The sequence below is a fragment of the Daphnia pulicaria genome, chromosome 1 (genome assembly GCF_021234035.1).
Source record: "Daphnia pulicaria isolate SC F1-1A chromosome 1, SC_F0-13Bv2, whole genome shotgun sequence".
NCBI lineage: Eukaryota > Metazoa > Arthropoda > Branchiopoda > Diplostraca > Daphniidae > Daphnia > Daphnia pulicaria.
Genome location: NC_060913.1, coordinates 10,840,771 through 10,854,755, shown reverse-complemented (window position 1 = coordinate 10,854,755; position 13,985 = coordinate 10,840,771). Strand labels below are relative to the sequence as shown.

Below are 13,985 nucleotides of genomic sequence, written 5' to 3'. Positions count from 1 at the left end.
CGTTCTTAAACCTGCCAACGCGTCAAAGTTCGTGCGCATGAACAATAAAAATAAAAGTTCTTTTTTTTTATTCATTTCTGACATGAAAAATAATGGTTCAGCGTTTATTTCCATTCGTTACAAACAAAAAAATGGGGAAAAAAAAAGAACTAAAAATTCTATGATTGATCAAAACAAGTTATAGGATGAGATGTGTGCACACAAACGCGGGGGAATAAAGATTTCGAACATCCTAATGTTTATGTATGTACTGTATATATTATATATTATTTATATGCGAGTGTCTGTATCTGAGTAGAAGTGGAATAACACGCGGGCGTTTTTCATTCGGCAGGCGATTATAAACGCTCGCGCGCAACGGGTTCACGACTTCACGTATAAGTCTATAACTGCTGCGATGCCTGTCAGCATTCTCATTCGTCATCGCTTGAGGAGAACAAATATTCATCCGAGTCGAAATCGTCGCCGGAATCCTCGTCGGAATCCTCTTCGGACCAGTGCGACAAGAGTTCGCAGTGATCCTGCAGCGAGGAGCAGTTCTTGAAGCTCTTGCAGCAAACAGTGCACCTATAAGGGAGAGGAGGCCAGGCGAAATTTGTTCCATAAACACACACAGCCAATAATAAAAAAGAAAAATGCAAATGCAACTGACAGAATCCCATGCGTCAACTCAGTGCACCGAGTTTAATAGGCGCTCAACCTATCTAGGAGCTCCGGCTGCGGAAAATGGCTTTTTCTCCGTATTATTACAGTAGCTACTACCAGACCGAGTCTTTGTGTCCATACGAAGGTTTTTGGATCTACGCCAATAGGGGAGCCTATCATTTGAGATGGCAAACGGAAATTGACATGAAGGAAAAGTCAAAAAATAAAATAAAAAAGTGATCGGGGACTTGAGCGAAATTGGGTCTACGCTGCTGCTGCTGCACAACCGTCGTCGTCGAATCAAATTGGAAGAGAAAGGAAGTCCCAGAAGCCGGAAGACATTGTCAAAAGGAATTATTAAAGAACATTTTCCTTGTTTTTTTTAAAATCTTTTTGGGAGGCGTACAACCTTTTGAGGAAGAAGAGACGCAACCCATTTCGAGCGATCTAACGACGATCAATCATCCATCATCTCTCTCTCTCTTCTCGGAGACAAGATATATCAAATCGTTAGCCGTCAGTAATGAGCCATCTATCGGGCAGAGCCTGCGTCGAGTGTCTATCCCTTTAATTCGCCGGTTAATAATCAAAAGAATAATAAAAGAATAGAAAAGAAAGCAAATGATGAAGTAGCAAAAGGGGCCTGACTCGTCCGAGTTGCGCCGATAACAGGAAGGAAGTATGTCAAGAAAGCAGTTAATTGGCCGTGTTGGATGTGTGTGTAAGTTGATGTCCCATCCCGCCCACGTCATTCGGAGCAGCACAGACGTAACACACACGTAGATATATAAGAAAGGAGAGTGAAACGAAAGAAGATGGGAGAAAGGCAAAAAGGGATGAAGAGGGGGGGGGGGGGACTGTCAGAGAACAAACGGGAACAGACACATAACCCCGGCGAAAGACATTGATTAGAGAGGGAGAGAGATCGCAACCTAGCGTGACTGTAGACATATATAAGAAGAAGGGGCCGCGGGTTCCCGGCAGCAGCAAACGCCAAAATAAAAAAGCGAAAAGCGGATAGATAGATTTGTTTTTCTTGTGTTTTTCGGTAGATATATATCTCCCCGGGAGAGGATCGGGGGGTGCGCTGGTAATAGGAAAAGAGATAGGCCATTGATAGTTACTCTATGAGCAAAAAAAAAAAACAAAAAAAAACGACAATTGGTTAGGAGTGAGATGGGACCCCCAAACTCGGGAGCTATGCGTTGCTGCTGGGCGTTTCAACTCTAATGGAAGGGAAACTTTATATATAGTTCCTTCTTGTTGGGGATTGTTTTTTTAGCTGCTGGTATCAACTTTCATCGTCTATCCAGCAACATCTGTTTGTCGTCTATACTTGCGATAGATTGCTGGACATCCTCGACTGGGCAAATAACTATTGGACGTACCCGAAATGATTGGCTCGCTCGCGGTGTCGCTGCAGGAGCCGATGAGTTTGAAACACGGACTGGCAGACGACGCAAGTGAACAACTGGCCATCTGCGGCTCCTGGATTCAATTGAAAATCAGTTGATTGTTTGTGTTGTTTGGCGGGTTTGAATGGAAACAATGGATTCCATATTGAATGCTGGTCAATAGGATCTAATTATAGATCATTTATATGGTCACCTGACTCGTGATCCCGACGGATGGTGTCCTTGTCGGCTGCTGCTGCATCCGTCGTGGCTCCTGAAGGAGTTCCGGTCTCTTTGGTACTGGCGACCGTGACCGTGGCAGATCTGCTGCGGTTGTTTTCCTCCTCGGCCAAACTGGTTTCCTCCATGAGTTTCTGAACGATTTGGCGATGCCGACGGCGGAACGGATGTTGAACGGCTTGCGGCTGGCGTCTCCTGCACGACGCCATCCACGTCGCATTGCCTCCGGCGTTGGGAGGAGCCGCAACGTTGGCCGCGCTATTGTTGCCGTAAAAGAACCGAGACCACCAAGACTTGTCGGCTGCTGGGAATCCATCCAGCGGATGAAGGACATATAAATCAAACAGAAATAAAATGGGAAAGGAGAAGATCAACATCTTTTTCAAGATTAGCAATTCAATTCAAGCCAAAGCGGCGGAATCAACAACAACAACAACAACATGCCCAGCCAGCCACTCATCCGCAGCAGTCGTTGAAAAAAATGTACACAAAATGGTTATTTATAAGGAGAGCTGTTATATAAGGAGCTGGCATAAGGGTTATGTTCTTTTCCTCGACGGTATATTTTTCTATTTTCCAAAAAATCAAAAGAGGGAGCGGCGTCTGTTTGTTAGTTACGTCTGTGTATATATAAAAAAAAAACCCGGATGGCAATATAGACACAGACACAGACAGACAGACACACTGGCAATGCTCGTTATCATTCCGGCTGCACGCGCCAATTCAATTAACTTGTTGTTTATATGAAGGAGCCAAAGGAGCGCGAAGCAGATTCACCACCACCACCAGTGGGTGGAATAAATTCCCCCCACCCTTTTTCTTTTCTTCCCTCCCAGCTGCTTCCTCCTCCTCCTCGTCGTCGCGGCGGATGGAAAAAAAAGCGGAACAAACGTATGTATAAAGGACCACACACAGATTCATTTCCCCCCTCCCTTTTGCATCCGCCCGGAATAATTTTTGCTTCCCCCTCCTTAGACTCTCTCCAATCAATTTCCAAAAAGGAAAAGCCACACACACACACACAAACAGACAATCAACCGACGTCTTGTCATGGAAATGAAAGCAATGCCGTTGCTTCTATATGTATGTATGATTGGTCCTGAGGCATTCTAGCGGAAAGAGATGGAAATGCATAGAGAGACTCTCAGGCCCAGGCCGGCGGTCCGGGCGAATTGACTCTGAAGAGCCGAGCTGCTGACGTTATAAGTGGAAAGATATTAAAGGAGCTAGACGCGGAAGCCCGGCAGTTGCTGCTGCTCCTGGCCCATTCCAGTCGACTAAGAATGAGCTACTTGGTGATGTATGCAGCGAAAGAGAATGTGATGCTGTGCGCTGTCTATACATTATACTACGTACGCACACACACACACATATATAAGAGGCTTAGAAAATATGAAACATTTTCTCTTTCGACTCCGGCGGTTTTTCTTTGTGCTTCCGTCCGCACGCGAGCGACGCAACTCTCTCGCCCGTCGCCTACATATTATTAGAATGCGACGAAAGGCAACCCAAACATATTCCAATCGCGAATTCCATAAATATATGGGCCACCCATTCTACTATATATAGTCTCAAACAGCAGACAGCAGAAAGTCTATAGCCGTTAGGAGACACAACAACAGCAGCAGCAGCAGCCGAGGCTGGGAATTGTCCACAACCCGCAGATCTGATCCGCCGAGAACTGCGCTGCATTTTCTCCCGTTGTTATATAAGTGTCACTGTAAGAAGGGCAACTTTGTGTGAGCAGCTTTTATAGAACGGCGCAATAATATAGTTTCATCCCTTTATTTCTTTCTTGCCAAAAAGGATCGCTTTTTCTTGATGATCTCCTCCTAGCGTCATCGGCTGTCTATTGCTCCTTATTATCCCTCGGTTGCAGGCTTCTTAGTTCATCTTCTGATGTCTATATCATGTGTCTCTCCCCCATCCCCTTCCGTTTTATATATATATATAGCTAACAATATGTGATCCATAATATATCTAGTCGCCCAGTAGATACACAGGAGCGTATGTGTGGGTGCGGTCCCGCCCGCGCTCTTTTATCGTTCGATGTTGACTCGGGCGAGTCTTTTGTCGCTACCGGGCGGGCGCTCCTATATATATTCCCGCATCCGCATCCACTTAGATTCTATGAAAGAAGCGAAGCGGATCCCGATCGAGTACACAAAAGGTCCTCATCGTCATTTTTATTTTATTTTTTTCCTTTTGTTTAATTGATCGACTGCTGCCTTTTCTGGCATAGTTCTATTGCCAATTTCTTATAGGGGGTAATTGAAAGATGATGCGCTAATTATCTCTTTGCAGATTGGCTAATTAGGCGGATTATTCCGCTTCACCTTGCTCCTGTTGTGTATGTACACGATCGATCGCTCTGGGTATTATAAACTCTCATCCAAAGTTGCTACACTTGTTTGCCTAGCTTATTATTACAATTTTAGGCCAGTTAAACTCACCGTGACTACTGGATGCGGATGCGTTGATACTAGTGGCGTCCGTTTGGTTATTGCAGAGGAGTCGAGGTGAATGACTGCTGGTGCCGGATCCGGCAGCTGCTGCCATGGAGGCCGCATCGCTCATAATGTCGTAGATGCCCGCCGACGGGACCTGCTGCTGCTGCAAATTGCCGGGAGATCCTCCTGTTGTGCTGCTGACGGCGTCGTCATCGTTGGCGTCGTCATGGCTCCCGCCTCCTCCTGCCGGATGATGATGAGCGCCGGATATTTTAATGTTGCCGCCTCCGCTCGAGTTTCGACGACTGCCGCCGCCGCGATTGTTGCTGCCGCTGCCACCTCCTCCTCCCGAGCATCTCCTGTTGCCTCCTCCTCCGTAATCCGCATCAGATGGTGACAGCGATTTTCTGACGCACTCCGGCAACTGATGCCGCCACGGACGAAAGAGAGAAAAATATGAAATCACAAAATCGATATTAGCATATTGTTGCGCGCACACACACACACACACACGGACGGGAGTTCTCACACACTGCACGCTATAGCAGCGGCGGCCGGATGCGTGTTGTTGTTGTCGTCTTAATCGGATCAGAAAGAAATCAGAAATTCCGCTCGCCCGATTATATTCTGTGTAACGAAATAATTGAAGTGAACGGATAAGCAGGGGAAAAGAAGATTTGATTTCATCCCCACAATTTCTTGTTGTTGTTGTTGTTGTTGTCGACCGATCCCCCCTTATAGTACACCATCTAGCCACCCTCTTTACAAAATCCTCCTGCTCCTTCCTTAAAACATATTCACAAGAGGTTCGAGTCACGCATGATCGGATTTCCGTTTCGGTTCACTCGTAATCGGACAACGTCGGTCAAGAGGTGGATGAATCAAAGATCGTGCGGCTCAGCAGCAGTTGAGTATGTTGTTATGATGGGCCCATATTTTGACTGTACTCCGCGGACGAGTTAGACATAAGGTGCTGGGCGAATGCAGGAGGAGAACCGGCCAATATGTATTTCTATAGGAAGAGCGGAGACATGTAACATTCCGGAGGGAGAAAAAGAAATCTCTCTCCCGGCTCCGCGCGCTGTTTGTTTCCGAATTTCGGCGCGTGCTGTATTTTGTGTGAGGGATATTGGCGAGTCCGCGGGAGCGCACGGAGGAGGAGGGTATCTATTCCATCGGAGCGCGAGATGACTCGGCGATGCTGCTGCTGCACTGGTGGGCAGCCATCCAAAAAAATGGAAAGTAGAACTATAGACGGACCGATGTTATATATGTATAGGAGAGTCGCGTATCGGACGGTCGAAAAACTTTCCTTCTTCTTGTCCCGCGGCATCGTCTCTATATAGTATGTACCGAGCCATTGAATCCGATTGGACAGTCACGTACTATATCGCGTTGTGCGCTCTGCTATAGTCGCGCCATTCTGCTATAGCAACCGAGTCCCAACCAACCAACCCACCTTATACCATTCTCACTATTGCGTCTAGGAATAATATATAATCCTGATAAATAAATAAAAGGACGTGTAAATAAATAACAATTTCGGCTGTGTGTGTGCGTGTGTGTGTGCGTGTGTAGGGATAGATCCAATTCGACGGAATCAAGTGGGGTGGCGGCAAGTTTGAATCTCTCTCTCTCTCTGCTGCATTACTTATATATTTCCTCGCATTATTCTATTTCAATAAAGTGGGAGGTGCGTGTGCGCCTTTTAAAAATGAGGAGAGCGCGGCGGTGCTGATGTTTTGCAGCAACGCAGCTCAGAGTTCAGGAATATCCTTCTTTAATGGCCGGGGCTTCTTGGTACTTAACTCACAGCTATACTACACAAAAAGGGTGTCGAGAGAGAGAGAGCTCCTTGTTTAGATCCGGCACACACACACACACACTCCTAGGAGCATTAGCAGAACGCATTTCCAGCGCAGGATCAAGGAGAGTGGATGAGTTTTTGTTTCTTTTTAGATTTTTGTTTTTTCCTTCAAAATGGTGCGGACCTCTTTTTTAAAAGTCTACAGGATGTGCATTACACCTTTTTTTGTTGTTTTTTTATTCCCATCGATGGCCGAAAAAGCCTCCAGCATTTCCCAACAACAACAACAACGTTGTCTTTCTTTATATTCTTTGTTTGGGGGGGGGGGGGGGGTGTTACTCCTCCTCCATTGCCATGTGATTCTGTTTCCAACTTTTCTGGTTCCGGACTTTGGGCTGGTCGACTGGCTGGCTGGGCGGATCGATGCTGCTGCTGTCCTATATACACAGATGGATGTGTGTGCAACATTCTGCAAATCAGGACGGGAGATAATGGGGATTGCCTTTCGCCGCGTCTATACATTATTACATCCAGCGGACTGCAGGATATAGATGAGAGAGACACACACACACTCATCCGTGTTGGATTGTATGGGATAGTCTACACGCTTCTTTGTGCGTGGATTCTATTTTTAATAGGACAACTGATGAGGCCTATAATAGCTGACGTCTTATTTTCTTCAGCTTTCTTTTGTTGTTGTTGTTGTTGTTGGCGAGTTTCTTTCTCTATCCGACGGAAGAATATTGGCCTTTTTCGCAGCTGCTGCGTCTACTATTTTTTCGGTGATAACTGGCAGGCCTAGCTAGCTAGCCCGGTTATACTGCTGCCGGGCAGCAGAGACACTACAAGGACACACTAACAACTCTATAACAGCCTTCTGCTGGTTGTCGTCGTCCCCAAAAAAGCTCTCGTCGATAAGAAAAGGTCCACTCGTGCCGATTGAAACGTTGACGTCCTTTTTTCTTATATAAATCTTCTTCCCCTTTTATTTTTAATGGATCAACCCATTACGAGTCGCACACAAGAAAAAAAAAGAGGCCAGCTAGTAGCATATAGGTAGTAGTAGTCAATGTAGTGAAACAGAAACGTCGTCATGGAGCCGCCCAAAAAAAGAAAATCACCAAGGATAAAAAAAAAAAGCAAATATGGGAGGCGGCCAAGCGGATCTAGACACACACACACACAGCGTGATCGATCTATGATGATGTAGGGTCGGTAGAGAGAGAGAGAGAGGGGCTAACTTCTGGTTTGCTGCAGTCGATTGAACCATTTTCTTCTTTATAGACAAGACGGGCGGGACCTCTTTTTTTTTCGGTATTATTTTCCCGGCGGAGGTTTTTGGAGACTCACGGTCGTCACTCCAACAAAAAAGAAGGTGGAAACTCTTTCCTCACTTATTTCATAAAATATCACGCTCCTATATCCCGACCAAAAAATAGCAGAAGGAGCGCCTAAATCATCTTCTTCTTATATATCATTGATAGCGATGTTGGATTGTTCTTTCACGAAAAGCTTTATTTTTCCAAAGAAGGATCGGATGAAGAGTTGCAAAGAGGATAATGATGATGATGAAGAGAGAAAAGAAGGGGATTTTCCATCTTCTTTTCTTTCCTACTGCCCTTTTACGGCTCCTCCTGCTGTCGACACGCTGAAATTGGGCGACAAAGATGATTAGGAGCTCTGCTCGCAAAAGGCCAGCGCTATATCTATCGATGTGTGTGTGTGTGTCTGTCTATATACCGGGACCACTGCCAGCATCAGGATCTCGAGTAAATAGACGCCAGACAGTTGTGAGTCTGAGCTCTTTGCCATAATAATAATATCCGGATGACAAATGAAATTACACACGGTGGAAAATGGGGAGAGGGGATAAAGGACAGCACATACCTTGTGGAGAGGGACGACGTCGACGGGCATGAGCTGGGCAGTGCCGCACATCTGCAGCTGCTGGTAGATTTGCAAGCAGGTCTGATTGAGCGCGTACCACGCGTCGTCGATCTGCACTAATTGCAATTTGGGGTAGACGTAACTCTGCTGGCGCTGCTTGTGCTGCAGCTGCAGCTGCACTTGGATCTGATGAACGGATCGGCTACTGCTGCTGCTGCTGCTTCCGCTTCCGCCGCTACTACTCCCAGATGATGAGGCCCGGCTCGGCTGTTGTTGTTGTTGTTGTTGGGCTGGCGGTGGTGTTGGTTCAGCGACAACAACAGGAGCCGACGATGGATTATTGCTGATTGTTGGTGTAGTCGTCGATTGTTGATCCGGCTGCTGCTGCTGCTGCTTATTATTGGGCGTCTCCAATTGCTGGTGATGGTAATGGTGATTGTGCGGATGATGGCAAGGCCTCCGACCGGATCCGCTCGGGGCCAAGTCGTCCGGCGACGATCCTGATGATTCCCACGACGACGGAGACGTGGCCAAAGCCGTTGCTAACATGACGACAATGACCGGTTCTTATGTGATGATGAGCGGGGCCTTTCAAACATACACTTCGGAGGCGTCCGGGACAGCGGAAGCTGGAAGCCCCTTTCACCTTCAGCTGTTGATATGAACCCTCGGCGGTTGTCCGACGTCCCTAACCAAACAAACAGAAGACAACAGAGATAATGTAGTACTAGAGAAATTAAAATATTTCGGCCAGCATTATATAATATCCAACATATCCTCTGCTGCTGCGGGTGTGTAAATAGCCGGAGGCAAACTGCTTTGATGTCTTGGTTACACACATCGAAGGAGAGATATGACAACGCACACAACACTTTGATGTGTACAGAGAGTTGGTCGCCCTAGCTCTTTCTTATTTATTTCGCCCAGATGATATTCATAAGATATAGCTGTATATGTTGACTCTTTCTTGTTGTGTGTGTGTATGTCGGCTAGATGTATTCTCTGTGCCTTGGCATACATTACATCCAACTCCATCCTGTGTGTGTATACAGGGCGCACATAAAACTCTCTACACATCTAGCATCAGCATCTCCCCACAGACAGACAGACAGCAGCCCTTTGCTGGATATATAGTGTGTGTGTCTATTTACATTCAAATTGAAAAAAAAGCTCGGCGCTTCGCTGTGTGCTGTGTAATAGACTCGACATCAGGGGGGGGGGGGAGAAAAGCTTGTCAATTCCCCGATGCCGGGAATACTACACAAGAAGAAGAAGAGAATTGCGTCTATACTAGGCCTACTCTTGTTTGGTTGGGGTGGGAGGCAATTTCACGAGCACAACCTCTTGTCGTAAGATTCTCTCTCTCTTCTATTGCGCCTTTGGCGGGTTAAACGAGGAAGTGTGTGTATGTGTATGTATATCGTTTGAAATTGAAGTTATAGAGACTTCCGGATAAAAAAAAAGGAAAAATAAAAGAAATTGAAATCTCTTTTTAGTTTCTTTCTTCCACCCTTCCGGCTGCTAGATATATAGTACCGTACCGTACTCTATTACGGCTGTAATTTGGTTCAAGTCAAATAATTCTCTCTCCGCGTTGGGAGAGAGAGATAGAGACATTTTCAGAATTGTTTACTTTTGTATGAAACGTCGGGAGAGACGCTCGATTGTCGTGTACCATATTTATGGTAACTGCATAAGACATAGAAGAAAAACAAAGAGGAAACGGACAGCTCCGAAAAAAATGGGCGTTGGCGACGTTGAGGACAAATTTCTTCCAGCTCGGGGTAGAAAAGTGGGGTGGAACAATGCTGCAAGGTGCCCGGCAGCATCATCATCATCAGAGTATAGAGGAAAAGGAATAAATATCGAATAAAATATAGATATCTCTCTCAAAAGAATAATCTAAGAAAACGAGAGAGAAACAAGAGCGCAGCTCTCACGACTAAGAAATAGAAAGAGAAGAAAAAGAAGACAAAGAAAAGCTGATGGGCTACGCTCACTCCCGCGGGATTGCAGCTTCGGTTATCAGTGCCGGGACAAGCGACAGGGGCGCCACTGCCTTTTAGATTCGTTTTCTACTCCAACAGCTCGGCGCCTTGTTCTCCCCTTCAATCGAGAAAAAAACAACAAAACAAAAAAATAAAAAGGCGGAGCGACGAGTGCAACAAGAAGAAACAAAATAAGTCGGTCGGGAGAAAGAAATAAAAGGCAAAGAATCCTCGGGCGCTTTCATCCTTCCATCAACGTCAACCTCTCTCAGCTATTCTCTCACTCACTTTGCTTACAGCCATACAACAGCAGCAGTAGCAGCAACCGAGTCTATATATGTATATCCCCCCCATAGCTCTTCCTTTTTTATTATTTCTCTTTTCTCTCACTATTTACACAATTCCGACCGCACCTACTCCAATCTAAACGCTGGTCGTTTTTTTTTTATTTTATTTTTATTTCCCGAAACTATTCAACGTTCATTCAACCGGCAAATCAGCAATAAAATGAACAAGGTTCCGCTCTCGCCAAAAATGTATATTCCTTATTTCAAATTTTAAAAAAATTGCCGCCGGTAAAAAATTTTAATAAAAATGGCGCGAATTTTTCAAAATTGGCGCGCCGTGGTGATTTTTCGAATGAGATTTTCAACGCGCATAACTCTGCATATTTCTATCTCAATATAGAGTTGGAGAAGGAGATAAGAGACTGTGTAGTATAGCAGAGGCGACGACAGACTTGTAAATTGAAAAGCCCGCGCGAGCGGCGACATGTCGACTGCATTTCGCCCATCCTTCCAGCTCTTCCCTCTGCGATTATATTATTATATTACACGTAATATTTCCGAGAGAGAAATTGACTTCAAAGTTGCTTAATAATACCGTACATTCGCCCTTTTGAAACGAGATATGAAAGGGCGACGACTCTTGGCTCTCCGAAAGTCACTTTTGGACGTTGCTGTAGCTGCTGGCCCTGCCCAGGCAGCATGGGGCTGGCGTCCATTGGCAACAACTTTGTCGGGACTCTCTCCCTTTCTCACTTGCGCTCTTTACTACTGCTGCTGCTCTTTTTTGCATGCCAAATGAGTGCGCCAGCTGAGACACTTGGCTTTTGTGCTGGCACAGAGTGCATACACACAGTACACAGCAAACGTGTATGTCTGCTGTTGTATAGTTTAGAGATAGTCTACATTTGAAAAGGGCGCCACAGAACTATAAGAGAAGAGAAGAGAAGTGCAAACTTTTTACTCTGTCGAAGGAGATTTCAAGTATGTCGTGATGTGTTGTGTGTGTGTGTGTGTGTCTGGTGCACAACTTGAATTCACTGGCGGGTTTGAATAAGGGGGAAACACACCCACCCCACCCACACGACGAGGTATTCTAAAATGAAGTGTGTGCTGTTGCTGTGCCGGGTCGAAAATATGTATCAAGTTGTTGTGTTGCCTAGGCGACCGAAATGCTGGCCGTGCATGTACTGGGTAACTTAGAAATAGTTTTCGAGACGCGGAAGCAATAAGAAGAAAGAAGATAGAAGAAGCCCGAGCAATCGAGAGAGAAGAGATGAACCCCCAGCATCCACCCGCGAATGAAACGAACACAAAAGTATTTATCATCATCATCACTCCTCTCGGACGATGATGATGATGACGGGCTATACACGGATGATTGCTTTCCTCCCCACCCCTCTCTCATCCCCACCCTCGGCATCATTACAAAACACACGAACACATCAACACACAGTTGATATCTATCTATCTATATATCCATCTATCTATCCGCGCTTTTCTATATCTATATAATGCGCAATGAGCAGCAAAGGAGATAGAGAAAAGATTGAATACATAAAATCAAAGTGAGGGACGCTGGCGAGCTACGGCGGCGGCTCTTTTTTGTTTGATTTCCTAAGTGAAGATTAAGCTCGAGCCGAAAGAGGGGAAGGGGGGGGGCGACAAAAGCGACTTAAAGGATTTAGATCCGCCCACACCCATTTGATCTGTCTGTACTATTATATCCGAGCTATTATAATATATTCTAGCTGCTTTTCTCTCTCTCTTCTCGATTTGAAATTATATACCTTTTGAAGAGTTGTCTGCTGTCTTTGACAGCTTTGATTTTTTCCTCTGGCAATTTATATGAAATAAAAGAAAACAATTGGAAATGATTTAGCTTCTTTTTCGGGGGGGATGTTGCACAATGCGCCGGCTCGGGGTTTGGTAGAGGGAAATGTGACATCACGACGGTTTTTTTTCCTCTTCCTAGCTCTTTTAGCTCGCTGATGTGTATACACACTCAGGGGAGGACGACACAAAAGGAAGACACACACACAAACAGCTCAGCAGCTGTGTATAGTCGTATATATGTGCGTATAGACTTTGGCTGGCTGGCTGCTGGCTGCTCTGCCACTGTGTAATAGGTTGTTGTGTGTGTCATCCGTCTTTGTCGACCGATTTTCCACCTACCCGAGCTCTTATTCCTTCTTCTTTTCACTCATCCCTATACGTACTATTCTATCTATTGCATACCTCCCAGTCAGCGGGAAAATGGTCGGAGGCACAGTATATATACACACGTGTCGACGAATAACTTTGACTTATTCCCGTTCCGAAAATACTGCTGTACGACCCCTCCACGAGCGAGTCTTTTGTTCGTCGCCAGAGTTTTGACAGTCGGAAAACGTCAAACGCGTGTCGTTGTGTACATTCAAATTTATCGCCTGACAGAGTCAGCAGCAGCACGACACACACAGCACAACAGCAACGAACCCAAAAGCATCAAATCTATTCTAAACTCAAACAAGCGATTCTAACCGCGTATAAAATAGGCCTACAACAACAAATCGAATCTATCAAACCAATTAAACTGTCGCAGAATAGACAGAAAACTTACCGGTTGATTGATTGCCGGCTGACAATTGAAGAGATTGAATTGTACGTAAATGTGTGGAAGAGACAGGAGAGTAGTAGTAATGGAGATGCTGCGGTGCCGACGGCTGCTGACCGATTGACAAGTCAGTCTGCTAGCAGAGCATTCTCATCTCGTCGTCCCCCGCGATATACAAAAGAGACGACGACGACGACACACTACGCTGGACTACTGCTACTGCGATTGGGCCGGCTCTCCCAACTCCCGCAGCATCCTCCACACTGCTACTCTGCTGCTCGGCTACACGCTTCTCTCGCCTTATAATATCCATCCATCCATCCAGCAGCGAAGCGCGGCGCGGCCGGATCGCAACACAAGATGCCGAGCGGCGCAGGCGCGTTCCATCAACATCCCCACCCCCCTTCTTTCTCCATTCTCCCGAATAAAATGTGTCTTGTGTGTTTATATGTGCTTTATATTTTTTTCTTATCAATTGAATCGAACGGAAATAAATAAAATTTCGTGCGTTTATGATGGGTTAAATTCGTGTTTCTTTTTCTTTTTGGAAGGATTATATTATACACATACAAATATTTGATGACCGCGTATAAAAGTGTCGACACACATGTTCTGACACTGTCCCTGTTTATTTAGAAAAGATGTCCAAGTCAATTTCAGCTGCCGACGCCACGCGGGCTGTCCGATATTTGGC

At 45.7% G+C, this 13,985-nt stretch overlaps 1 protein-coding gene across 2 annotated transcripts; it reads right to left on the bottom strand.

The window, feature by feature from the left end:
* Positions 1–90: 90 nt before the first annotated feature.
* Positions 91–13,575, bottom strand: LOC124346732 (box A-binding factor-like). Of its 2 annotated transcripts, none has more exons than XM_046798402.1 (6): positions 13,298–13,575; positions 8,424–9,111; positions 4,733–5,153; positions 2,254–2,583; positions 2,034–2,133; positions 91–567 (listed from the first exon to the last, which is right to left on the bottom strand). In XM_046798402.1, the coding sequence occupies exons 2-6, from the start codon at positions 8,970–8,972 to the stop codon at positions 414–416; spliced, it is 1,554 nt and encodes a 517-aa protein (XP_046654358.1). In that variant the 5' UTR covers positions 8,973–9,111; positions 13,298–13,575; the 3' UTR covers positions 91–413. The 2 variants fall into 2 exon arrangements, with proteins under 2 accessions (XP_046654358.1, XP_046654359.1); XM_046798403.1 differs by having other exon boundaries at positions 2,254–2,580.
* Between the last annotated feature and the right edge of the window lie 410 nt (positions 13,576–13,985).